The following is a 27,185-nucleotide window of genomic DNA, read 5'->3' on the forward strand; positions in this document are numbered from 1 at the left end:
TAATGGTTTCTTTGACTTTCATTGGCACAACTTTGGTCCTCATGTTGATAAACAGCAATAAAAGTTTCCAAAGGTGATGGAAAGACTGGAGGAAAGACGAGGTGCTGAGAGCTCTCTTATACCTGCATTAAGGAGGCAATTAAACATACCTGAGCCATGTGACCCAAACATTATGGTGCCCTGAAATGGGGGGGACGATGTATAAATACAGCTGTAATTTCAACATCGTGAAACCAAAATGTATAAAAATACCCTTTAATAACATCTGACAATGTGCACTTTAACCACATATGATTTTTTTTTTTCTATTACAGATCTCAAATTGTGGAGTAAAGAGGGATATAAATAAATGATGGGTCTTTGTCCCAAACATTATAGAGGGCACTGTACATAAGTGCCATTTAAAATACTTTTGGATAGGCATGTAGAGATGCAGGGAATGAAGGGATAAGGGTTATGTGCAGGTAAGTGATGTTTGGTCAGAGATGAGTGATGGTCTTGACATTATGTTTGGTACAGACATTGTGGGTCGAAGGGTCTAATCTTGTGCTGTGCTGTTCAGCTTTCTATGTAATTTACCCCTTGCAAAAGCCTGCTTCACCCACAGTTCCCGACCTCTGTTCCTGACCTTGACTCGCGTGACAAGCAACGCCACTGAAGAGGTCAGAAATCATCACAATTGAAATTTCAAAAGGAAAGTCACGTATTATTTTCTCACATGACAGCAGGAGACAGCCACCAAAAGAGATCTGGCAACTGATTATCTGATTTAACATGGCTATTGCTGTTCGGTATAAAGGATCCTGCAAATTAAACAAAGTTGAGACAGAGAGTTGTTTTCAACCATCGTTACTCAAGGAATTCTACGAGCCGAAAGTCTTAAAAAATAGGAACTAATTTATTTGTGTTAAAATATTGATAAGAACAACTGTACTTTAGGTCTATTAGATCATACTTTGTCTTTGACCAGGCTACAAGCTACACTAAGCCCACACACAGTTTTTGTTTGCCAGTGACTCGATGATTCCTTAATTTAACTAATTAGATTAATTTAACTATTCTACTCGGCAAGACCCAAATAAAACCAACAACAACAGAAAATGCAAATATCCCAGAGAATCGTAACCAAATATTATAAACACAGTTAAAGGTAACAAAAGAATCCTGTAAGAGAAAGTTTTTATTTTCCGATATGACCAGAAATGCGTGTTGAGAATTAGTGTGTTCGATTGTCGGGAAGTGAACAAGAAACCAGCATAGACACAAAATGCTGAAGTAAAGGACATGTTCCACTTTCACGACCTCTGCCGAGTTTGCCCTTGACTCGTACTTGCAGCATGGTCACCATGAGGTCGTAAGTAAGTCGTAGGTAGGTTGTGTTGCAAGTCGTAGGTACTCGTGGCATCATGTAGGTCGGGGCGTTTTTCTAGCCTGATGAAAAACGTCCACGAGCAAAAAAGGTTGTGAGTTAGGTTGTGAAAGTGGTACAGGCCCTTAACTCAGCGAGACAGGCAGCACCTCTGGAGAGAAGGAATGGGTGACGTTTCGGGTCGAGACACTTCTTCAGCATTGTGGATTAAAAAGAGTAAACTACTTAATTTATAAAAAAACATGTTGAGTTGCAGTCTTCTTCTGCTTTCAGGCTATTAATCTTCAATGCAACATATTTACCACAACAACTGTATAAGCCGGTGATTAATTGCATGCCATTTTATTTACAATATGCATTCAATAAACTATACTTACAGGAGTTGTGTTCTCGGTTTTTAACTTTCACGTATGAGGTTGGAATATTACCTCTGTTCATTACCAGAAGGGTGAAGAGGGAACTGATAAATAATATTTGCACTTGTTGTTCCTACCTGAGGATCTGACAGACGGGAGATGTCTGGATAAAGGTAAAACTTTATTCCCTCTGAAGCTCCAGGTAGAGTCACTCCTCGAATCAACAAAACCAGCAGCATCAGGTAGGGGAACGTTGCTGTTACATACACCACCTAGGAACACAAGGTACAACATATTAGCTCAACCATTCTCCAGTGAAACCATAATAGGCTAATATTCCTGGACAAGGCCCACTGAGTACATTTCAGCCCACAGTCCCTTTGGTCTACACACACCTTTTGTGGTAGGATCCTGAACACGTGGGGCGTACGCCCCATGGGGAGGAATTGACTTTTTAGATGGGGAGTCTCTTGGTGTCATGGTACACGTCATGAAGGAGGTGCTGGGTGCAGCAGGCAGTAAATTTTCGAATTTTTATTTTTTAGGATTTTAGGAGCAGGGAGGTTCTAAACATGGTGTAGTTTATTGTTACAGTTTTGGTCTCCAAATTTGAGGTAAGGATAGTCTGGTTCCAAATTGGGGGTGCAGAAAGGTCAGACTTATTTGTGGATGTCAGGACTATTACAACCAAGGTATTGGCGTTTAGAGTTGGTTTATACTCTCAGAATTTAGGAGAATGGAGTTCATCTTTTTAAATGACAAAATTCTTAAAGGGTTGGACAGGCTAGATGCAGGAAGATTGTTCCCGATGTTAGGGAAGTCCAGGACAAGGGGTCACAGCTTAAGGATAAGGGGGAAATCCTTTAAAACCGAGATGAGAAGAACTTTTTTCACACACAGAGTGGTGAATCTCTGGAACTTCTGAGGACAGGAGGCCAGTTCATTGAATTTAAAGGGCTAGACTCTTCAGTGTATAAAATCAGGGGGTATGAGAGGGGTCATGAAGAGGAATACGGGATGGGTTGGATGATGCAGCCAGAGTCTATTGAATTGCGGTGCAAGCTGAATCGAGGACTCCTGCACCTAATTTCTATGGGCATAGGTTCAAGGTGAAGGGAAAAAGATTTAATAGAAATCCGAGGAGTAACTTTTTCAGACGAAGGGTGGTGGGTGCATGGAACAAGTTGCCAGAGGAGATAGTTGAGGCAGGGACTATCCCAACGTTTAAGATACAGATAGACAGGTACATGGATAGGACAGCTTTGGAGGGATATGGACCAAACGAGGGCTGGTGGGACTAGTGTAGCTGGAATATGTTGGCCGGTGTGAGCAAGTTGGGCCGACGGGCCTGTTTCCACACTGTATCACTCTATGACTATGACTGATAGTTGCCTTTCTAGGTAGAATAAGCTTTCTGCTGAAAGTGGGCTTTGGGCCACATGTCCTGAGGCCTTAGACGGTTCAGGCACTCCAGAGACGTCACCTGACCCACTGAATTACTCCAGCGCTCAAGATTCCAGCATCTGCAGTCCCTCACAAGGTCCTGACTGCGTTTCACAGCTTGCTGATTGTCAAAAACGTTTTAACAGTATTAACTCTCATTAAAAAATATTGTCCTGCTTAGAACACTATTCAGAATTTAATTTAGAAAATGCATCTTGCTAAAAATACTTTAATACATCAACGAATAAATTAAAATATTTTTTAAAAATACAGCAAACTACATAAAACACTTACACTCACTTACTTACTTTTTCCATGGGGTTGGCGACCCCACTCAAATTAATGGAGTCTTTAATCTCTTGCCCTTTCTGCCTACCCTAAAGATGAAAGCTAGGTGCAAAATGCACAAGAGTTTCCTCAGGGAATCACTGCCCCACCACTGATCTCAGTGGCGAGTCTAACAACAGAACAGACAGTCAGATACACTGGCATCAAACCTTTGTCAAACAGTGGACATCTGTGTTTGATGGCACCGGAACGGAAATTTGAGACTTCTTGGTGTATCAACGTTTAATAGCTGGAGGTTTCCTTCACAACTCCTGGCTGTCAAGTCAGTGAGATCCGGCCTATAATTATCTGCTGCCTGTTCCATCTCATGCATCATCTGCTGTGTTGGCAGACACAATTAAAGTTGTGGTTGTGTGTGTGTTTTTTTTCCCCCAAAGATAGCTTCACATAATTCACAATTCAAAAAATGCCTGGACTATGTGAAGTGATATTAGAAAAATGCAAAATTCTATTACACGTGTTATGTCATTCAGAAATGCATGGCCACGGCTGTTCAGATTACGAAGAAAACCCGCACATTTTTGCCCCGTTCTCCTTTAAACAGAAAAGTCCATTGCCAAAAGATTAATAGAGGCACAAAAGAGTGCAGGTGCTGCAATCTGAGCAAAACACAAAGTGCTGGAGGAACTCAGCGTGTCAGGCAGTACCTGGGGAAGGGATGGACAGATGACGTTTTGGGTCAGGACCTTGCCTCAGTCTCTTCAAGCTGTCCGAGGAAAGGTCTTCACCAACACAACGCTTGTCCACTCCCTCCCCAGATACCGCCAGATCCATTGAGTTCCTCCAGCACTTTGTGTTTTTGCCAAAAACAAAATCTACAGTTAATGGCACTAAATATTACACACTAATGTTACTCTTGTAAACATCTACAGATGCACCATAGAAAGCGTACTGTCCGGTTGTATCACAGCTTGGTTTGGGAATAACTCTGCCCAAGACCACAATAAATTGCAGAGTTGTAGATGCAATCCAGTCCATCACCCAAACCAGACTTCCCAGCACTGACTCCATCTACACTCCACACTGCCGCAGAAAAGTAGCCAACATTACCAATGTCTTGTTTCACCCCAGTCATACCTTGGGTATATGCAAGGAAAGAATTTCTCTGTGACTTGACACATGTGACAATAAAGTATTAGTTCATTCATTCATTCATTCTCTCTCAGCTCCCATCCCGCAGAAGGCACAGAAGCTTGAAAGTGCACATCATCAGACTCAGGAGCAGCTTTTAAACCACTGTAATCAAGTTCTTGAATGCTCTTTTCAGTGGGCAGGGTACTGTCTGATTAACCTAATTGTGGACACTGGACTTGGTCTATGGAACTGGTGCACTACATTAAGAACTATATTCTGCATTCTGTATCGTTACCTTAGTTCTATCTATTGTGTTTAAGTTTATTGCGTATATGTATGGCATACGGTACATGGATAAGGACAGGTTTGGAGGGATATGGACCAAGCGCAGGCAAGTGGGACTAGGGTAGCTGGGACATTGTTGGCCGGTGTGCGCGAGTTGGGACGCAGGGCCTGTTTCCACACTGTATCATTCTATGACCTGTCTGTGCAGATAGCATGCAGAACAAAGCTTTCCACTGTACTTTGATACACGTGACAATAATGAATCAAAACCCTAATCTAAAACCACCCCAAAATTCCCTTCCATTGACTTCAATAGATTCAGTTTGGATGCACAGTACTTTTGTAAAGCATATTCAATCAGCATCAATTCTTCTTGTGGACTACTTATACAAACACACTTCCTACGCTTCTCATTAAAACTTACCGAATAGTGAAAGGCCTGGATAGAGCAGATGTGGTGAGGATGTTTCCACTAATGGGAGAGTCTAGGACCAGAGGTCATAGCCTAAGCAGTAAAGGACGTTTCTGGACCGATCTGTCTTTGGAGCAGCCAGTAACTATTATTTCTGCACTATTTTAATGTAATCGAAAACTCCATCACAATGTTTACACTCCACCACCATTTTGGGATCATGTACCCTGCAGCTATGTTACCATCTGATAATTCCTTTTAAGGTTTTAGTGTGAGGATATTCGATTCCTAAGCTGATGCTTGTAATTTTATCATGTTACAGTGTGGCTAGACATCTCATCCCCATAGCAGATGAGACTAAACTTATATCACTACCAGGATGAGTCCACAATAACTATGCCACTGGTAGCAAGAGAATATCTTTAACGTGGGGAATAGAAGCTACTTCTTAGCTTCAAAAGGTTGTAGCCTCAGAATTAAGGGACGTTCTTTCAGGAAGGACATGAGGAGTTTCTTTAGTCGGAGGGTGGTGAATCACAGAAGGCTGTGGAGGCCAAGTCAATGGATATTTTTAAAGCCGAGATAGATTTTTGATAAGTACGGGTGTCAGGGGTTATGGGTAGAAGGCAGGATAATGGGGTTTAGAGAGAGAGATTGATTTGCCATGATTGAATGGTGGAGTAGGCCTGGTGGGCCGAATGGCCTAATTCTTCTCCTATCACATAAACTTCATAAACTCCACAACTCATTAGGAAAATTAAATAATGGAAAAATCTTTTCATTTAGAAGAGTTTTGCTGCTGAAGCCTGAATTAACTGAGGTTTATTTCCCAGGACAGGCCTATCGGAGTTTGGAAGGCTCTGTCACAAGAGGTGGCTGAGGCACAAAATACTAGCAATAAGGCAGGTTGGATAAATATTTGTAATAAAGGAAGCTACCACGACTGTGTGAGAAAACTCAAGGATTGCTTGGAGAGCTGGCACGGCCACTCCACATGGAGGAGCAGGAACCCCCATGAAAGACAGTTTCAAGATTTCCACATTCCCAATTAGTTTAGTTTAGAGATACAGTGCAGAAACAGGCCCTTCATCCCAAAATGTCCGCGCCGACCAGCGATCCCCGCACACTAACACTATCCTACACACACATGAGGGACAATTTACACTTATACCAAGCCAATTAACATCCAAACCTGTAGCAATGTTACAAAATTTTGAGATTTAAAAAATCAAGTCCGCAATTTATCCCATCAGATAAAGCATAACGATAAGTTTAATTTGACACCTAATTCACTTTCATATCTCAAGTAATAAAAAAGTTATGGCCATTTTCATACTCGGAAATTAGCATCTTGTTCCCTATTGATTTTCTATGGACATAACAAAAAAGCTGTGATCGTGGACAGTCAAAAGCCCATAACCTTCTTAAAAATTAAGAGAACTGAATGAAATTTTCAGTTATCATAGATTGAAGCATTCTGAAACAAATATAAAATAATCTTACTTGGATGACCTGAAATTAAAGCATATAATTAGTTAGTTACCCAATTGTAGCTCATTTCAAACTTCAATTCCTAGATCTAAACATCTATCCATTTCTTAATAAATGATTAACATTTTTAAATAGCCCAAGTGTCCAAATAATATTCACAAATAATTCACAATAAAACATGATTTTTAAATCTCATTTACATCAATTTATAGGCCAAATGGAAGGAATTTAGTGTTCATTTGCTGTAAATTAAAGTCAATTTAAATCGGCTTTCTAGTGGGTTCCTGTGAACGCGCTGGTTTAGAACGTTCACATTGCGCTGGATTTGTGCCCTCAAGTGCCCAAAAAAATACTGCAGGATATAAAGAGCCCAAAATGAACTACTCGCTATAGAAAACTTTATAACAGGGTTATATACAAGCCCCATTTAATATAAAAATAAGGTACATACCTTTAATTGTTTGCTTTATAAAACCCTGGGGCTGCGAGAGGTTGCGGAGTGAGAGAGTGATTTTTAAACTACTATAAATATTATACAAGGCCATAAAAACTAATAATGTGACGGGGTCTTTCAGCGATTTTCCGTTAATGATTTACTAGGCTGAACATTTTCGATTGGAACAGCCTTGTAAAAATCGCGTTTTAAACCCGCCCCCTCTAAACAGCGCCAAAATCACGCACACGGGGTAGGGCAGATGCTCAGACACAATTCAGGTAGGTTTTGTAACATACCTAAAACCTGTATGTCTTTGGAATGTGGGAGAAAACCGAATATCTCTTAGAAAACCTACGCAGGTCACAGGGAGAACGTACAAACTCTGTACGGACAGCATCCGTAGTCGGTATCGAACCCGGGTCTCTGGCGCTGCAAGCACTGTAGGGCAGCAAATCTACCGCTGTGCCACCATGCTGCCCTTTGTATTCCAGAAATTGCAAGAACATTCATAGTTTGAAGAGGCAAATGTTACAAACCTATGGCTATTGCATACACGTACGCTGGCATCAATTGGGTATTTTGGAACATTACAAGAGGAATTTTACCAATTGCTCGTGATTGTTAGAGTTGTACACGCCAGCTGTATGCAGACATGCCGCCGACAATGTATAGAAAATACGATTTGAAAATTATTTGCCGCACATATGTCGCTATGTTTTTGTGATAAGTATACTGTCCACTAATCACACACTTGTGACTTAGGAGCACTGACTTGTAGATACCGTCGAGGTAGATACAGTTATAATTGATGGCCAAAACACAAAATGCTGCAGGAACTCAGCAGGTCAGGCACCATCTGTGGGGTGGGAACAGAGAGGAGACATTGCAGATTGGGACAGTTCTTTGAATTGAATCAGTCTGAAGAATGTCCCTCCACTGACCATGCCTGACCCGCTGAGTTCCTCCAGCACGTTGTGTTTTCCTCAAGTTTCCACCAAGGTTCCAGCAGTTGCTTGCGTCACCATATAATTGATGGTGTTAAACAGGAGGCCACTTGTAAAGTAAGTGGTGATGATGAAGGGTTTTAGGGCAGGTCTGGTCAAGGACATTAGGAGTCCTGAACATCTCTGAGCCGAATTATCCCTAAAAACAAAGGATGATAACTCACGTCTACTGGAAACACCAAAAGTAATTCGGCAACAGACACAAAATGCTGGAGTAACTCAGCGGGACAGGCAGCATCTCTGGAGAGAAGGAATGGGTGACTTTTCGGGTCGAGACCCTTCTTCAGACTGAGAGTCAAGGGAAAGGGAAGCAAAATATATTGATGGCGATGTAGAGGATATAAAACAAAGAAATGAAATACATGCAAAAAAGTAATGATGATCAAGGAAACTGTCCATTGCTAGCTGTGGGCTAGGTGAAAATGAGTTTTAGACAATGAAACTCACCAGGACGCCAGTGAAACTAACACGACTAGGGAGGGGCAGGGACGGAGACCCTAAGTAATAGGGGCCAGTTGGTTCAATTGCCCATTGCATTGGTCACCAATTCCAACCGTAAGTGTAGCAAGCTTGTTTTATTTAAGTTCATTGCTTCCAAGAAATATAATTTGATAGACTAATAACGCAAAGGCCAGCAGTTATGACCCAGATGTCTGATCTCCAATCTTGCCTGGTATGTTGGAAAACAAAATTCAGTTGATTAGACTAAATCTGGACTAAAATGCTCGTTTCTACACCGACAACGAAGAAACCCTTGCTTTGTTACTAAAATGCCTGCCTTCCAATCAACTACAGGGAATGGCGGGATATGGATCAAGCGTCAAGAGTTTTTCATAGTCATTGTCCCCAGACAGAACAATGAAATTCTTAAGGGCCTGTCCCACTTACGTGTCCATGGCACGCACATTACACGACCTCGTGGTCACGTTGAGCCGAGACGGTCATGCGAAGCTCGGGCGCAATTACATGCGTACGCACAGCCGTCTGGAGCACGTGACGTCATTTGAAGATGGACACAAAGCTGGAGTAAGTCAGCGGGACCGGCAGCATCTCTGGAGAGAAGCAATGGGTAACATTTCATGTCTAGACTCTTCTTCAGTCTGAAAAGAAGGGTATTGACCTGAAACGTCATCCATTGCTTCTCTCCAGAGATGCTGCCGGTCATCCATTGCTTGTCTCTAGAAGCCACCAAATTCAAGTGCAGTTTCATACCATTTCAAGCAAGGTGCACGGCCACCAAATTCAAATGCAGTTTCATAACATTTCAAGCAGGCTAAAACCACCATAAAACCATGTAGAAACCACGTAGAAACCACATAAAATCCACATAAAATCCACACTCACAGTTCAGTAGAAATTCAGTGTTGTTCAGTTCATTCACAGCTCAGACTGAGAGTCGTGACCTCTCCCTCCACCATCTTGCAGAGACTGAGCCACGTCCACACTTTCGGGTTTTATAGTCCCTCCCTCTCACACCGGAATGGGCGTAGCTTTCAAGGCGTGATTGACAGGAGAGAGAATCTGACCATTTTTTAAACATTAATAAGTCTTTTATATTTTATCGATGTGAAAAATCCTCTGGCCCTGATGAGCGGAGAGGGACTCTGAGTAAGATGGCCAAAAATCCCAGCTGTAAGAGGTAGAGTTTTTTGTAAAATCAATATACAGTGCAAACAGGAAGTGGTCAAGTTTAGACTTTTAATTATATAGATATACTTGACTAAGTGGGACCCAAACACATGGGAGGGCTGGTCCCCTGATGCAGTATGGGTACTGTGGGCTGAAGGGACTGGTTAGTATGGACATTTTGGGCCAAATGGATTCTTGAGGTGGCAGCTCAGTCACTCAAGCCTGATGTGCTGGCAACTCACTAAGGGCTGGTGGACTAACAGTTGACTCACGGCCATTCTTTGAAATTCCACTTCAAGCAGGGTGTAAGGTAACCAAATTCAAATGCTGTTTCCTACCATTTCAAGCAGGGTGCAAGGACACCAAATTCAAGTGCACTTTCATGCCATTTCTAGCAGGGTGCAAGACAACCACATTCAAGTGCAGTTTCATGCCATTTCAATCAGGGTGAAACCACCATAAAACCACTATAAAACCACACAAAACACCACACTCACAGTTCAGTAGACATTCAGTGTGTTCAGTTGATTCACAGCTCAGACAGTCATGACCTCTCTCTCCCCCATCTTGCAGAGACTGAGCCACACCCTCACTTACGGGTTTTATAATCCCTCCCCCTCCAATTGGAAGGGGCGTGGCTTTCATGGCATGATTGACAGTAAAGAGATTCTCAAATTTATTTTTAACAATAACACCACTTTTATTTTTAATTGATGGGATGAATCCTCTGCACCTGATGAGTGGCGAGGAACTGAGTAAGATGGTCAAAAATCACAGCTGTAAGTGGTAGCGTTTTATCTAAAATCAATATTCGTGCAAACAGGAAGTTGTCAAGTTTCCACAAATAACAGACATTTTTCTTTTGCAGTGTAGCCTTATAAAGCAGTTACCACAAGCAACAACAGCCATTTTTTTTTTCGCATTGCAGTCTTTCAAAGAAGTTACCACCACTAATAGCCTTTTTTTTCCCGCATTACAGCCTTTCAAAGCAGTTACCACCACAAATAGCCATTTTGGTTGCAGTGCAGCCTTATAAAGCAGTTACCACCACCGACACCAGGCAATTTTTTTTTTTATTCGTGCAAACAGGAAGTTGTCAAGTTTCCACCAATAACAGACTTTTTTTTTTTGCAGTGCAGCCTTTCAAAGTAGTTACCACCCCCAACAATAGCTGGGTTTTTTTTGTACTGCAGCAACCTTTCAAAGCAGATACCACCACCAACAACAGCCATTTATTTTCCAGTGCAGCCATTTAAAAGCATTTACCGCCACCACCAGCCATTTGTTTTTGCAGTGCAGCCTTTCAAAGCAGTTACCACCACCAACAACAGCCAATAGACACTTTTTGCAAGCATTTTAGAACCAATAGACACTTTTTGCAAGGTTTAGAACCAATAGATACACTTTCTGCAAGCATTTTAGAACCAAAGGACAATGTCTGCAAGCATTTTTGAACTAATAGAGACACTTTATGGAACCATTTTAGAACCAATAGACACTTTATGCAAGCATTTTAGAACCAAAAGAGACACTTTTTGCAAGCATTTTAGAACCAAAAAAGACACTTTTTGTAAGCATTTTAGAACCAAAAGATACACTTTTTGCAAGCATGTTAGAACCAATAGACACCTTTTGCAAGCATTTTAGAACCAATAGAACCACTTTTTGCAAGCATTTTAGAACCAATAGACACTTTTTGCAAGCATTGTAGAACCAATAGACACTTTTTGCAAGCATGTTAGAACCAATAGACACTTTTAAAGCAGTTACCACCACCACCAACAGCTATTTTGTTTTCCAGTGCAGCCATTTAAGAGCAGTTACAACCACCAACAGCCATTTTTTTTGCAGTGCTGCCTTTCAAAGCCGTTACCACCACAACAACAGCCAATAGACACATTTTGCAAGCATTTTAGAACCAATAGACACGTTTTGCAAACTTTAGAACCAATAGAGACACTTTCTGCAAGCATTTTAGAACCAAAAGAGACACTTTTTGCAAGCATTTTAGAACCAAAACCACTTTTTGCAAGCATGTCGGAACCAATAGACACTTTTTGCAAGCATGAAAGCCAGGAGTTATCTCGGTTCACTTGGCTACAAAGTTCTACTTCCACAGTTGTAGAGGTGGGGCAACTTCAGGAAGGAGAGCAAGGAACAGAATCATGAAAGAAAATTCCTGTCGAGATGATCTTTCTTTCTTGTAGGTGTGAGCTGATATACTTGGACAATGCAAATATTTGGACCTGCTAATGCAGGAATTCCAAGAAAGGGTAGGAGGAAATCCAAGAAAGCAGTTCCAGGAAAAGAAAGCTACAGTAACATAGAAAATAGGTGCAAGAGTAGGCCACTCGGCCCTTTGAACCAGCACGGCCATTCAATATGATCGTGGCTGATCATCCAAAATCAGTACCCCATTCTTGCTTTTCCCCCATATACCTTGTTTTCATTAGCCCAGAGCTAAATCTAACTCTCTCTTGAAAACATCCAGTGAATTGGCCTCAACTGCCTCTATGACAGAGAATTCCACAGATTCCACATCTCCCTGGGTGAAAGTTTGTCCTCATATCAGTCATAAATGGCCTACCCCTTATTGTTACACTGTGACCCCCTGGTTCTGGCCTCCCCCAACATTTGAAACATTTTCCCCAAATCTAGCCTGTCCAATGTTTAAGAATGTTATATGTTGCGATAAGATCCTCTCTCATCCTTCTAAATTCCAGAGAACACAAGCCCAGACGACCCATTCTATCCTGCATGGGACAGGGGGAAATCCAATTCCAAACTGTAAAGGGACTCTGGCTGGTTATAACAAGCAGAGTCAGCATTGTCCACCCAACCCAAGAGACACAGTTCAGAAAGGACCTTGTTTGATGGTAAGGTAAGATTAAACAGCCGTTTATATGTAAAAAATGAATCCCTGGTGTTTGTTGGGCAATGTTAATGTGCGGGGATTGCTGATGTGTGCGGACTCAGTGGGCCAAAGAGCCTTTTTCCGCACTGTATCTCTAAACTAAAATAAAGTTTTTATAAGATCATATGATAGGAGGAGAATTAGGCCATTCAGCCCATCAAGTCTACTCTGCCATTCAATCATGGCTGACCTATTCCTCCCTCCTAACCCCATTCTCCTGCCTCCTCCCCATAACCTCTGACTGACACCCATACTAATCAAGAATCTATCTATCTCTGCCTTAAATATATCTACTGACTTGGCCTCTGCAGCCTTCTGTGGCCCCTGATTAAAGAAATCCCTCCTCATCTCCTTCCAAAAAGAACGTCCTTTAATTCAAAGGCAACGACATTTTGAAGCTGAAAAGTAGCTTCTTTTCTCTCCGCTAAAGATGTTCCCATGATGCCAGAACATAGTTTATTGCGGCCTCAATCTGGTAGCGATATAAGGTTGGTCTTATCTCCTATGGGTAATCATGTTTAGCAACAATGCAAGATGATAAAATTACAAGCATCAGTTTAAGAATCAAATATCCTCACACTAAAACCTCAAAAGGAATTATCAGGAGGTAACATAGCTGCAGGATACGTGAATGGTGGGATGGGCTCCAAACATCGTGGTGGAGTTTTCGATAAGACATTAATATCGAGCAGAAATAATAATTACTTGCTATTAAATGTCTGCTCCAAAGAATAGATCGGTCAGGAATGGGTGGTCAGGACAGATGTGGAGACCAGCAGGAAAAGAGGCAGAGGCTTCAGATGTGGACAAGAGGGAGGCTGGAGATTTAGGGCCCGGCCAAGATGGAGAGCTGAGATCTCCAGTCTGGCAGAAAGGAGGGTTGGAAAAGCATGGGTAGACAAAAGTGCTTGAGAAACTCAGCAGTTGCAGCAGCATCTATGGAGCGAAGGAAATAGGCAACGCTTCAGGCCAAAACCATTCTTCAGACCTCGGGACTTGGAAAAGCATGGAGCAGCCAAGGAGGCCAGAGGCCTTGGGACCTGTGGATGGAGACGCTGGAGACTTCAGGAGCAACCAAGGGAGGCTGAAAATCTCAGCACTGGTGACCCAGAAGCAACAACAGGGGACTACAGTCCTGCTAAACAATAGAATGGAATCAGCCGTGTGGAAGAGTTGAAAATCCCACAACCATCAAACCAGATCAACGCTTACCACATCCTGTTAACAATTAACCTGTTCAGAACCAAGATTTTTTTTCACTTGTATACTCTGACCTGATTATACTTGGAGGTGGCACTGAACAGGTTAAACAGCCAAGATCTTCTTCTTCTTATAGAGTTCACCCACAAAATTAGAAGTTGTTCAGCCAGAGCTGAACACACTTCTCAACATCTGCATGCAATGGTGTCTGTCTTGTTGCTTCTTGTTGCTTCTTGTGCATGATGGTGGATAGATTGGATGAAACAGGGCTGTGTCGTGAATGTTCTTTCCTTGACCCCAACTGCCAAGGTAATGAGGGGAGTTCCAAGAACATTCGCATACGGGTGTCAGAGGTTATGGGGAGAAGGCAGGAGAATGGGGCTGGGAGGGAGAGATAGATCAGCCATGATTGAATGGCAGAGTAGACTTGATGGGCCGAATGGCCCAATTCTACTCCTATCACATATGACCGCATACATATGGCATATGAACATTCCCATCCCCAACAATAGGGGAAAACCATGTAGGGGAACAACAACTGCTGTGATTTTCCACTGAGGCCCACATGATGCCGAGTTGGAAATACATTGCTGGTTAATACGTAAAAGGACGCAAAATGCTGAACTGTCGCAGCAGGTTTAGTTTAGTTCAGAGATGCAGAGCAGAAACTGGGCCCTTCGACACAACGAGTCCTCCCTGAACAGCGATCCCTGCACACCAACACTGTCCTTCACATGACAATTTACAACCTTACCAAGCAAATTAACCTATAAACCTGCACGTCTTTGGAATATGGGAGGAAACCGGGGAACCCGGAGATAACCCAGGAAGGTCACGGGGAGAACTTATAAACTCTGTACAGACAGCACCCGTAGTCAGGAGCGATCCCGGGTCTCTGGCAATGAACGGCAGTAACTCTACCGCTGCACCACCGTGCTACCCTGGACACTCTGGAGAAAATGGATAGGTAGACAAAAGTGCTGGGGAAACTCAGCGGGTGAAGCAACATCTATGGAGCGAAGGAAATAGGCAACGTTTCGGGACGAAACCCTTCTTCAGACTGAAGAAGGGTTTCGGCCCGAAACATTGCCTATTTCCTTCGCTCCATAGATGCTGCCTCACCCGCTGAGTTTCTCCAGCACTTTTGTCTACCTTCGATTTTCCAGCATCTGCAGTTCCTTCTTGAATATGGATAGGTGATGTTTTGGGTTAAGACCTAATCAGGGCTCTTGCTTAACTTTTTTTCCCTGTTGCCAGTCGGGCAACCTTGGCAGCTTTTTAGGTTGCCAAATAACAGTTTAGGTGGACATTTAAGATGGCTTGCATGACGCGTGCTATAATGTGCTCGGACGAAGCGCGCAGATACCAGTCGGAATTACACTCAATTAAGCATTCACATATTATTTCTGCTTCAAATAAAGTCACAAACTAATTCACCATTCAAGACATGATATATCCCACAATGACATGTAGCAAACATAATAAGACAGTATCTCAACTCTTTTTACACATTGCAATTAATGCAATTTCTATTAGTTCTTTCCACTTCCAAACAAAAATGTGGTTGGATTATTCAGCGTATGATCAACCTGTGTCAATAAATCCTGGACCATGGTAACATATATGCGTACGTAAATGTTATGTTGTGAATGTTGCTCATTAAATAACTACAGTACTGATACTCCATATTAAGAGCATTGATTTGCCGTTAAAATGAATTCTGTAATAACATGTCAACAGTAGCAGTGACTATCGAATACTGCGGTTTTAATGTTTCATGTGTTCACGATTTAATTAATCCATCTAAATGGATTAAAACAAATAATAACACTGGGAATTAAAACACATTTGATTGCATTCCATTATCAAACATAGTCAATGTACGCTCTGAAGACATTTCCAGGCCAATAGGGTCAGGGATGGGGGGTGTGTGTGTGAATCAGTACGGGGTGGATAGATGGTGGGGAGGGATGGGGGGAGGTGGGGGGTTAGAAGGCAGTCGGTGCAGAATGGATGGATTGAGGCAGGTGAATTAGTACATGTTGGTTGGAGTAGGTAAAATTGTGAGGGGAGAGCATGGGGGATGTCAGTGGGTTCAGTACAGGATGGATGGGGGTAGACAAAAGTGCTGGAGAAACTCAGCGGGTGAGGCAGCATCTATGGAGCGAAAGAAATAGGCAACGTTTCGGTTCGGGACCCATCTTCAGACTGTTCCCCCCATTCTTCTTGAATGGGAGGATCAGTACAGGATGGATGGGGGAAGGTGCAGGGCGGCAGGCGAATCTATGCAAGGTGTATAGGGTGATCAGCGCAAGATGAATAGATTGGTGAGGGGGTGATGGGGAGGGGAGCATGGGGGATGTCAGTGAGGACTGAATAGAGGCGGGAATGGGGATCAGTGCGGGATGTAGAAGAGGGGGGTCCCAGGATGGGCGGGGGGAGTGGAGGCGGCATACAAGAGAAAGAGAGAGAGAGAGAGAGAGAGAGAGAGAAGGGGGGAGAGGTGGGGAGGAAGGAAGGTCAGCGCTCCTCGGACAACATCGCCCCGCTGCCCTGGCCGTTGGCATTTCCTCGCCACCGCCTCCGCCAGCCAACAGCAAGGTGCGGGGCTGAGCGGTGCAGCTCAAAGATCCTATAGCTATGGTATCTTTGGTGCAGCTGCTTCAGAAGGGTCGGAGCGAATGACGGGTCCCGCACAGCGGCAGCAGCGGCTGTGACAGCGGCTCCATCTCCATCCTCCTCCCCGATAGCGGCTGCTGCTTGCAAATCCGCTAACGGCGCTTTAAAAATAACCTCTCCCGCACGCCGAGGCCTCCCTCCCTCCTCCCGGCCTCGGCGTGCGGGAGGGTTTGTTTTGAAAGCGCCGTTAGCGGGTTTGCAAGCAGCGGCCGCTATCAGGGCGGGAGGAGGAGGATGGAGACTGGAGCCACTGCTGCCGCTGTGCGGGACCCGTCATTCGCTCCGACCCTTCGTCACCACGCACCCAGTATCTTTCCCACGCAATACAGCCGTCACCGCCGACACAAAACGTCACCTATTCCTTTTCTCCAGAGATGCTGCCTGACCCGCGGCGTTACTCCAGTTTTTTGTGTCTATCTTTGTACAAACCAGTATCTGGTTGCCAAGCCGGGCAAAATGACTCGGTGTTTAGGTTGCCCGGCGGCGCTTTGAGTGGCCAGTGGCACCCGGGCAACTGCTAATTCCGAGCCCTGCTAATTATATTTAGCCATGAGAGGACCATGTCACTGAAATAAAGAAAGTATCGACCACAACTTCATAGGTTTCTGGTGGCTCTCACTGTTTTTCAGTCGGTTCTACAATTTCATTGAATCTGACCAATATCAACAGTTGATGCCATCGTGATACAATGACCATCATGTTCCATCATGGTTTATTGTGCTTCACTTTACTAACACATCACTGAACTGCTTCTTACCGAGAGATCATAGAAACATAAAAAAATAGGTGCAGGAGTAGGCCATTCGGCCCCTCGACCCAGCACCGCCATTTAATGTGATCATGGCTGATCATCCAGAATCAGTATCCTGTTCCTGCTTTCTCCCCATATCCCTTGATTGCGTTAACCCTAAGAGCTCTCTGTCTAAACTCTCTCTTGAATACATCATCTGGATTACTACTGAATGCTGCTTCTTATTACAGTGGCGTCATCATCCCACCCACGTCTAATATCAATTGGCAGTATCAACATCAGGTAGGAGTTGACATTCTGCTTATTCATCCCTACAAGGAATATATATTTTTTTAATTTTCAGATCTGGAAACATGAGCAATTATTATGTAAAGGAACGGGTTTCCCCAAGGTAAATAAAGGTCTTTCTTGTATTCCTCATGTCATAAAAGGAGTCCATTTGGCTCATGAAATCTATATCTGTTCTAAGAGCAATCCTACTCCACCGGTCTCGAGGCAGGGTTTCCAGTTAAAACATCGACCATTGCCTCCCCTCTCCCCCCCTACAGACGCTGCTCGGCCCACCGAGCCCCCAGCAGTTTGCTTTTCACTCCCTGTTCAGCCACGTATATTTCCCTGTAACCTCTTCCTTCTCTCTCTCAAGCTGATCAACTCCTCCTTGATCATCCTTCTGCCCACCGACACCAGTGGTAATTTGCAGCAATCAATTGGTACGTAGCAACGAGCATGCCTTTGGGACGTGGGAAGAAACTGGAGCACATGGGGGGAAAACCCATAGTCACTGGGAGAATGGGAGAAACTCCACAAAGAACAATACCCGTGAAGCAACAATATTACTTAGTGGACTGCGGAGAGACACAAAATGCTGGATTAACCCAGCAGGACGGGCAACATCTCTGGATAGAAGGAATGGGTGACATTTCGGGTCGACACCCTTCTTCAGACTGTCAGGGGAGAGGGAGATACGGAGGTAAGGAAGCGCGAGGTGTGAAAAAGAGATAAAGGGGGTGTCGATCAAGGAACATTTACACTAGATCACTGTTAGCAAGGAGAAGGAAACAACAAAGCAAACAGATATAAAATGTAAATGAGGACAGTCAGACTAGTCGGAGAACTGAGAAGGGGGAGGGATGGAGAGAGAGAGAAAGCAAGGGTTACTTGAAGTTAAAGGCATACCACTGGGGTGTAAGCTGCCCCAGCGAAATATGATTGTTCCTCCAATTTGCACTAGGCAGAGGTGTCTCAATCTGGAGGGCATCTATTTAAGGCGAGAGGGGAAAGATGTAAAAGATTATCCTTTTCCACACAGATAGTGGTCAATCCTGTGCTGGCCATTAAAAGTATTCAACAAGTGACGTGAGATTGAACTGAGGGCATTTTCATGGTAAAAACCTGTCAGACAATCCACACACAGAAGGGCATGGTGGAACAGGGTTAGGAGGGAGAGATAGAACAGCCATGATTGAATGGCAGTCGACTTGATGGGCTGAATGGCCTCATTCTGCTGCTATCACTTATGACCTCAGGACCGCTTTCCGTGTGGAAAAAGTTGAACCTCAAGTTCCTTTTAAATCTTTCCCCCTCACCTTAAATACATGTCCTCCAGATTGAGACACCCCTTCCCTGGGAAAAAATACCTTGAACATCCGCCTTATCTACACCGCTCATTATTTTATCTACCTCTGCAAGGTCATTCCTCAGCCTTCTATTCTCCAAGGACAGAAGTCGCAGTCTATCCAACCTCTCTTGAGAACTTGATCCCTCCAGTCCCGATGGACTTAGAGTTCTGGCCAATATTATTTCAGTCAACAACCACCATCAGAAAAAGGTTATCTGGCGATCACGACATTGTTATCTCTGAAACGTTGCCATGTTTATTTTTTAGTTTAGTTTATACAGCGTGGAAACAGGCCCTTTGGCCCACTGAGTCTGCACCAACCAGTGTCTCCCGCACATTAACACTATCCTACACACACTGGGGACAATTTACATTTATACCAAGCCAACAAACCTCTGTATCATTGGAATGTGCGAGGGAACTGAAAATCTTGGAGGAAACCCACGCAGGTCATGGGAAGGAGGTACACACTCTGTACAGACAGCACCCGTAGTCAGGGTCGAACCCGGGTCTCCGGCATGTCAAGCACTGTAATATACGCCGCCTCCAATATTTTAATATAGTTTAAATAATTTTAGCCTAAATATTCTAAATATTTTATGCTCAAGTGGGATTTGAACCCTCAATCTGCTATCTGCTATTTCAGTGGAGAGATGGCTACACGATACATAAATACATAGACAATAGGTGCAGGAGTAGGCCATTCGGCCCTTCGAGCCAGCACCGCCATTCAACATGATCATGGGTGTTCATCCACAATCAGTACCCCATTCCTGCCTTCTCCCCATATCCCTTGATTCCGCTAGCCCCGAGAGCTCCGTCTAACTCTCTTTTGAATGCATTAAGTGAATCGGCCAACACTGCCTTCTGCGGCAGAGAATTCCACAAATTCTCAACTCTCTGGGTGAAAAGGTTTTTCCACATCTCAGTACTAAATGGCCTACCCCTTATTCAAACTGTGGCCTCATGTTCTGGACTCCTCGGACACAGGGAACATGTTTCTCGCATCTCGCGTGTCCAATCCCTTAATAATTTTATGTTTCTATAAGATGCCCTCTCATCCTTCTAAATTCCAGTGAATACAAGCCCAGTCGCTCCATTCGTTCATCATTTGACAGTCCCACCGTCTTGTCAATTAACCTCGTGAACCTACGCTGCACTCACTCAAATGCAGGAATGTCCTTCCTCAAATTATGATGGTTGCAAAGAAAGTCTGGCTGGAAATGGTATGATCTGTGTTAAAATTCGCTGGATGGGATGAGCCCCCCACTGGTTAAATTTTCATATTAGTTTCCTACCTAAGACATAAGATTTTAATTGTTATTGAAGGAAAACTGTACAAGACCTGCATCCCACCAGAAAGATCAATTGTTGGGGAGAGGATGAATTACTGCCCGACCCTGGTTTTCCCTAATGAAATCGCAGACAAACTAAATAAGCCTCTATTCTGGCCATGCTACCCCCTGGGTCTGCATGGCAGCTGAGTATTTTGATAGCCGGTACGATATTTTCAAAAGGCTGCAACCTTTTGGGAGAATTTATCAGTTCAGGCCCAGTGCTGCTGGCAAATTATTCAGAATAATGGGGTCAGCACAGAAAGGGCACAATAGCTGCAGCAGCTGTCTATTGCAGGCAATCTGTCCAAAGCAGCAGCACATAATAATATCATATGCTCTGTGCAGGTATATGCGATGCCTGAATGCAGATTGGAGAAAAGGAATGGGTGATATTTCGGTTCGAGACCCTTCTTCAAACTGATTTCTAACTGGCCGATAAATCTGAGCTGCTTAATGTTTAAGAAGGAACTAGCCCTTTTACCCCCATTCTAGCTATCAAACAAAAAAAAATACACGACTTTCACAAAATGGAAACAAATAGGTAAATACCTAAATTAAAAGCCATGCCAAATAATAACTGAGTGATGAAGGAATGCAGAGAACTAAATGGCTGTTCATTTTCTTATGCAACAGTGTTCTTTAAGCTTCGGGCAAGTTATAATCCATATCATTCTAGCCTCATCAGATTTAATTATTTACCAGCACTGAATGTTATGACACGCATGAGAAATTATTTATTAATCAAACTCCGCACATCAGTTAACTTCAACTCTTTAGCCTAAATAAGTGAGACACGTAATTGAAATTAATCTATTTCTTTTGCATGCAATTAATTTACAGTAGTTTGATTGAGAAGAAAAATCATACATCGCAAGACCAAACCAGAGATGGATAAAAGTAATAGACACTTATGTATGATATTTATTTGCAAACTAATAGTGTAAGATTTATTTCTACAGGCTGTAAAGTTGTTAATGAAATATTATTATAATGACAACATCATCCACTTTAGATAAAAAAAATAAACAGATCTTACTCCAGCTTGACCAACCCCACATGATCATCTTCACCATCCACCATTCATACTTGGAGAGAATTGTGGACGCAGCCCAGGCCATCACACAAACCAACCTCCGTTGATTCCATTTGCACCTCACGCTGCCTCGGCAAGGCCAGCAGCATCATCAAGGACAAGTCACACCCTGGCCACTCCCTCTTCTCCCCTCAGGCAAAAGATATAGAAATGTAGAAAAGCACACCTCCAGATTTAGGGACAGTTTCTTCACAGCTGTTATCAGGCAATGGAATAACCCCACCACACCAAGAGAGCAGTCCTGAATTAGCTACCTCATTGGAGACCCTCTTTGATTGGAATTAACTGGACTTTATCTCACACTAAACGTTATTCCCTTTATCATGTATCAGTACACTGTGAATGGCTCAACTGTAATCATATATTGTCTTTCCGCTGACTGGTTAGCATGCAACAAAAGCTTTTCACTGAACCTCAGTACAATGTGACAATAAACTAAACTAAAGATAGACACAAAATGCTGGAGTAACTCAGCCGTACAGGCAGCATCTCTGGGTAGAAGGAATGGATGGCGTTTGAGGTCGAGACCCTTCTTCAGACTGGTCAGATTCAGATCAGATTCAATTTTAATCTGGTGCCCCGCTGAGTTACTCCAGCATTTTGTGTCTAGCTTTGGTGTAAACCAGCCTCTGCAGTTCCTTCCTACATAAAACTAAATACTGGTAAAATCCTAAATTCTGAGCAAGTACTTTGACAAGGAGCGTTTGAGTATGGGATGATTCACGACAAAACCAATCCACAAATCGGCACTTTATAGCAGGAACTCAGGTAATTCAAGGGTGATCCATGACTGGAGAACATGGCCACATTAATGCTCCTCCTGCATACATGCAGGAAATTGGGGACACTTTTCCAGTGTGACCTTGAGCCAGGGAATTGTGTCCAGCCACAGTTTCTGACAAACTATATTGCTCGGATAAAGGTGCAGAAGGATTCACCATGAAGCATCCGAGATGCTGAGATAGTATGTCTAATGAACAAGACACTCCACACAATGGCTGCTCAGGCAGGAACCCCACCAGACAAAGCAGTTAGAGCAGGAGTTCCTTGATGCTAATCTCATCTCAAGCAGATATGGCAATTTGGACATGTCCCCTTTGGTCAGTGTTTTTACACCTTACCCTCCCATATCTCTGTGTCCCCTTCTCCCCCTGACTCTCAGTCCAAAGAAAGGTCTCGACCCGAGACCTCATGCATTCCTTCTATGCAGAGGGGCTGCCTGTCCCGCTGAGATACTCCAGCGTTTTGTATCACTATCTTCGGTGTAAACCAGCATCTGCAGTTCGTTCCTACACAACAATGCTTTAGGTGTGTGGACTGGTAGCACTCCATACTGAGAAAGAGGCGTACGTTTAATTTGCAACCTCAGCTTCCACAAGTTCACAAATTATAGAAGTGGAGTTCGGCCCATCGAGTCTACTCCGCCATTGAATCGTGGCTGATCTCTGCCACCTAACCCCATTTTCCTGCCTTCTCCCCATAACCCTTGACACCCGTTCTAATCAAGAACTTGTCTATCTCTGCCTTAAAAACATCCACTGACTTGGCCTCCACAGCCCTCTGCGGCAATGAGTTGCACAGATTAACTACCCTCTGACTAAAGAAGTTCCTCCTCAACCTCTTCCTAAAAGAGCATTCTTTAATTTTGAGGCTATGACCTCTGGTCCTAGACTCTCCCACCAGTGGAAACATCCTCTCTACATCCACTTTATCCAAGCCTTTCATTATTTGGTAAGTTTCAATGAGATCCCCTCAACCTTCTAAACTCCAGTGAGTGGAGGCCCAGTGCAGTCAAACGCTCATCATGTGGGGGGGGGGGGGAGGAGTGGAAATAAGACCAGAAGAGGAAGAGGAATTGAGATTCAATAAGCGAGTTCGGTATTTCAACTGCGCATGCCCAGGTCATAGGTCACTCGAGATACATTCTCGGCAGCTGAGCTGCTGCATGTATATAGACTTGCGTTTCATCCGTAGTCAGGATCGAACTGGGTCTCCGGCGCTGCAAGCGCTGTCGAATTGCTACTGGAGTAAGCGACACTAGTTTTCCCTTCTCCACTGGTCCATACAGAAATCTCAGCAGTGACAATCTAATGAATCACGGTCCGGTTCCCCTCAGCCTGGGTGTATGTGTTCCATTCTCACTCGAGCTGCCCTCCCGGGTTATACAGGGTTGTTATACAGGGGCGAACCACACACCCCTTCTCCTGCATAACGCCAGGAGGCAGATTTGTGAATGGAGTCTCACTATCGTTCCCGTCCCCTCCCGAGTGTCCCAGCCCTGTCCGGGGGTGGCCGGAGATGTCCGGGGTGACCCTGGACTGACGGGACACCGGCCCGGAGCAGTGGCGGCCCCAGGCTTACAGCCAGCGTGGAGAAGAAGCGCTAACTCCAGCTCAACTCTGCTCCGACTCCCGAGGAACCCATTCCCCACCGGGGACCTTCAGCTGCACCTCTCGCCTGATCCAGTGGCTGTCGGTTAACCCCTTCAGTGCCGGCGAAAGCCAAGCATCAGTCATCAACGGGGATTCACACAAAATGCTGCAGTAACTCAGCGGGTCAGGCAACATCTCTGGAGAAGGGTCTCGACCCAAAACATCACCTATTCCTTTTCTCCAAAGATGCTGCCTGTCCCGCTGAGTTACTCCAGCACGTTGTGTCTAACTTTGGTGTAAACCGGCATCTGCAGTTCCTTCCTACAGAGCGACGCCTGTCTGCGGGTAAAGGCGAGGCGGCGGGGAGAGAGATGGGGAGAGAGGAACTCTCTATCGCGGCTTCACTGCAGGTCCCGGACAACCCGTCTCTGCAAGAACTACCTGGCGCTAGGACAATCCCTCCACCCCCCCCCCCCCCCCCAATCCCCCTGGCCCGGACTGGAGGGAGGGACTGGGGGACAATGCCCACCTCTTCATTCAACGTGCAAACCCCGGCACTCCCTGTGGAATGTTAAATTAAACTAAACACATCTGTGAGCAAAAACACAAACACGCACATCTTTCACCCCCTTCTCCCTCCCCCACCTTTCACCGTCTCCCCATCGCATCTGCCCTCCTCTCTCTCGCTGTTACACCCTGCTCTCCCGCTACCTGGCACCCCCGTTCACTGTTTTTTCCTCGAATGACCTTTGACAAATCCCATGATTCCTTGCGTTTAATGGAATACCGAACTCGCTTATTGTAAGGGAAGTCAGAAACATGTGGAATTTAACCTGCTCGAAGTTGAAAGAACACTGTTGCATGTAAACTAAACATCACCCAGTTATTATCTGACAGGGCTTGTGACAGAATTGGCAGGAGATTACTGCGGCTTAGGCTGAGATTTCCAAATCCATGTTAGCCATGGGTGAGGTGCCGGATGACTGGTTCGCAGCAAATGTCATGTATTCAAGAAAGGCAGCAGGGATAAGCCAAGTATTTGCGGGCCGGTGAGACTGATGTCAGTAGCTGAGAAGTTACAAGGAAGAAAATCCTGAGCGACAGAATTAATCCACACTGGCAAAGATATGACAGAAGGAATTTTTGCTCCCAATAAGAGAAAAAGTTATGCATTTTGGGAGATCCAAGAAGAATAGGATATGTACTCACAGGCGGGAGAGTCGTTGCCTTACAGCGTCAGACATCCGGGTTCCATCCTGACTACGGGTGCTTGTCTGTTCGGAGTTTGTATATTCTCACGATGACCCGCGTGGGTTTTCTCCGGGTGCTCTGGCTTCCTCTCACATTCCAAAGAGGTGTAGGTTTGCAAGTTAATTGGCTTTGGTATAAATTGTCCCTGGTGTGTACTAGTGTAATGGGGATTGCTGGCCGGGACGGACCCGGTTGGGCCAAAGGGCCCGTTTCTACGTGGTATCTCTAAACTAAACTAAGCTGCTGCGAATGATGGGATCCTAGATTGTATTGAGGAACAGAGAGATCTCGGTGTACAGGTCCATGGATCCCTAACGGTGGCAGCAAAGGCAGACAGGATGGTGAGGAAGTGGACAGGATAATCACCTTTATTAGCTGGGAAATAGAATACTGGAGCACAGAGGTCAAGGTGCGATGTTATCAAACCTTGGTTTTGCCACCGCCAACGTACAGTGAGCAGCTCTGATTGTCACATTACAAAAAGGTCATGTTTGCCCTGGAGAGGGTTTAGACAATACACAATGGGAGTACGAGTAGGTCACTCGGCCTTTCGAGATAGCAACGCCATTCACTGTGATCGTGGCTGATCAGCCACAATCAGTACGCCATTCCTGCCTTCTCCCCATATCCATTGACTCCGCTATCTTTAAGAGCTCTATCCAACTCTCTCTTGATAGCATCCTGAGAATTGGCCTGAGGCAGAGAATTCCACAGATTCACAACACTCTGGGTGAAAATGTTTTTCCTCATCTCAGTTCTAAATGGCCTACCCCTTATTCTTAAACTGTGGCCCCTGGTTCTGGACTCCACCAACATTGGGGACATGTTTCCTGCCTCTAACGTGTCCAATCCCTTAATAATCTTATATGTTTCAATAAGATATCCTCTCATCCTTCTAAATTCCAGAGTATACAAGCCCAGCCGCTCCATTCTTTCAACATAGGACAGCCCCGTCATCCCGGAAATTAATCTCGTGAACCTACACTACACTTCCTTAATAGCAAGAATGTCCTTCCCCAAATTTGAAGACCAGAACTGCATACAATACTGCAGGTGGGGTTTCACTAGGGCCCTGTACAACTGCAGAAGGACCTCTTTGCTCCTTTCCTTAACTCCACTTGTTATGAAGGCCAACATGCCATTCGCTTTCTTCACTGCCTGCTGTACCTGCATGCTCCCCACACAGATACAGCAGGCATGTTGGCCTGGGAATTAAAGTTTTAATTCTGAGGGTAGACTGGATAGGCAGTTTATTTTCCCTGTAGTGGAGGAAGCTGTGGGGGCACTTGACAGAGATATACAAAACTACGAAGGCATAACCAAATAGGATAATGAGAAACCTGTTCCCGCTGCTGAGAAGTCTAAAACATGAGGGAGAGGAGTAAGAGAGCTGGAGGGGATAAAGGGATGATTTTTGCACCAAGAGGTTTTTTGCAATCTTGAGCACACAGCCCGAGATGATGGACATTGGTACTCTCACAACATTAAAGATATTTGACTAGACACTTGAATAGCTAAACATAGATGGCTATGGCCCATTGGGATGATTGTAGGTAGGTATATGAAGGTCAGTTTGGTTATGGTGGCCTGGTTCCATGCTATATAATTCCATGACTCTAAACTTTCACTCATTCTCTGACCCCCCTTCCATTTCACCCACAGCTCAGCAGATATCTGCCATCCAGAAATAGACACATTGACCGGGTTTGGGTGGCATGGTGGTGCAGCAGTTAGTGCGGCTACCCCACCGTTCCAAGGCCTGGGTTCATACCCACCTGTGGGAATGTTCCCCCATGTGACTCTGCAGGTTTAAGCCGGATGCTTGTATTTCCACCCACATCCTGATGATGTACTTGTAGGTTAACTGGGTTTTGAAAACCGCACCTTACAAAATAATTAAAGGAGTGGGCATGCAAGAGAAGAAAGCATTCGGGCTGTAGGGAATTAAACCATGGCTAGCTGGAATGGCACAATGGGATTGCTTGATTGCGAGCCAGCAAGGACCCGATGAGCCAAATGGCCTCCTTCTATGTTGTAGGAAGGAACTGCAGATGCTGGTTTAAACTGGACAGACACAAAATGCTGGAGTAACTCCCGGTGGCTCAGCACTTCAACAACTCCTC

The 27,185-nt window shown here is 44.4% G+C and overlaps 1 protein-coding gene across 1 annotated transcript in view; it reads right to left on the reverse strand.

The window, feature by feature from the left end:
* The window catches only part of slc6a11b (solute carrier family 6 member 11b), a 187,162-nt gene that overhangs the window by 112,916 nt on the left and 47,061 nt on the right, over nt 1-27,185 (reverse strand). The window contains exon 7 of the mRNA XM_055648238.1: nt 1,863-1,997. Coding sequence (XP_055504213.1) covers nt 1,863-1,997 — 135 coding nt within the window. The remainder of the gene's footprint in view (nt 1-1,862; nt 1,998-27,185) is intronic.

Source organism: Leucoraja erinacea, chromosome 16 (genome assembly GCF_028641065.1).
Source record: "Leucoraja erinacea ecotype New England chromosome 16, Leri_hhj_1, whole genome shotgun sequence".
Classification (NCBI taxonomy): Eukaryota; Metazoa; Chordata; class Chondrichthyes; order Rajiformes; family Rajidae; genus Leucoraja; species Leucoraja erinaceus.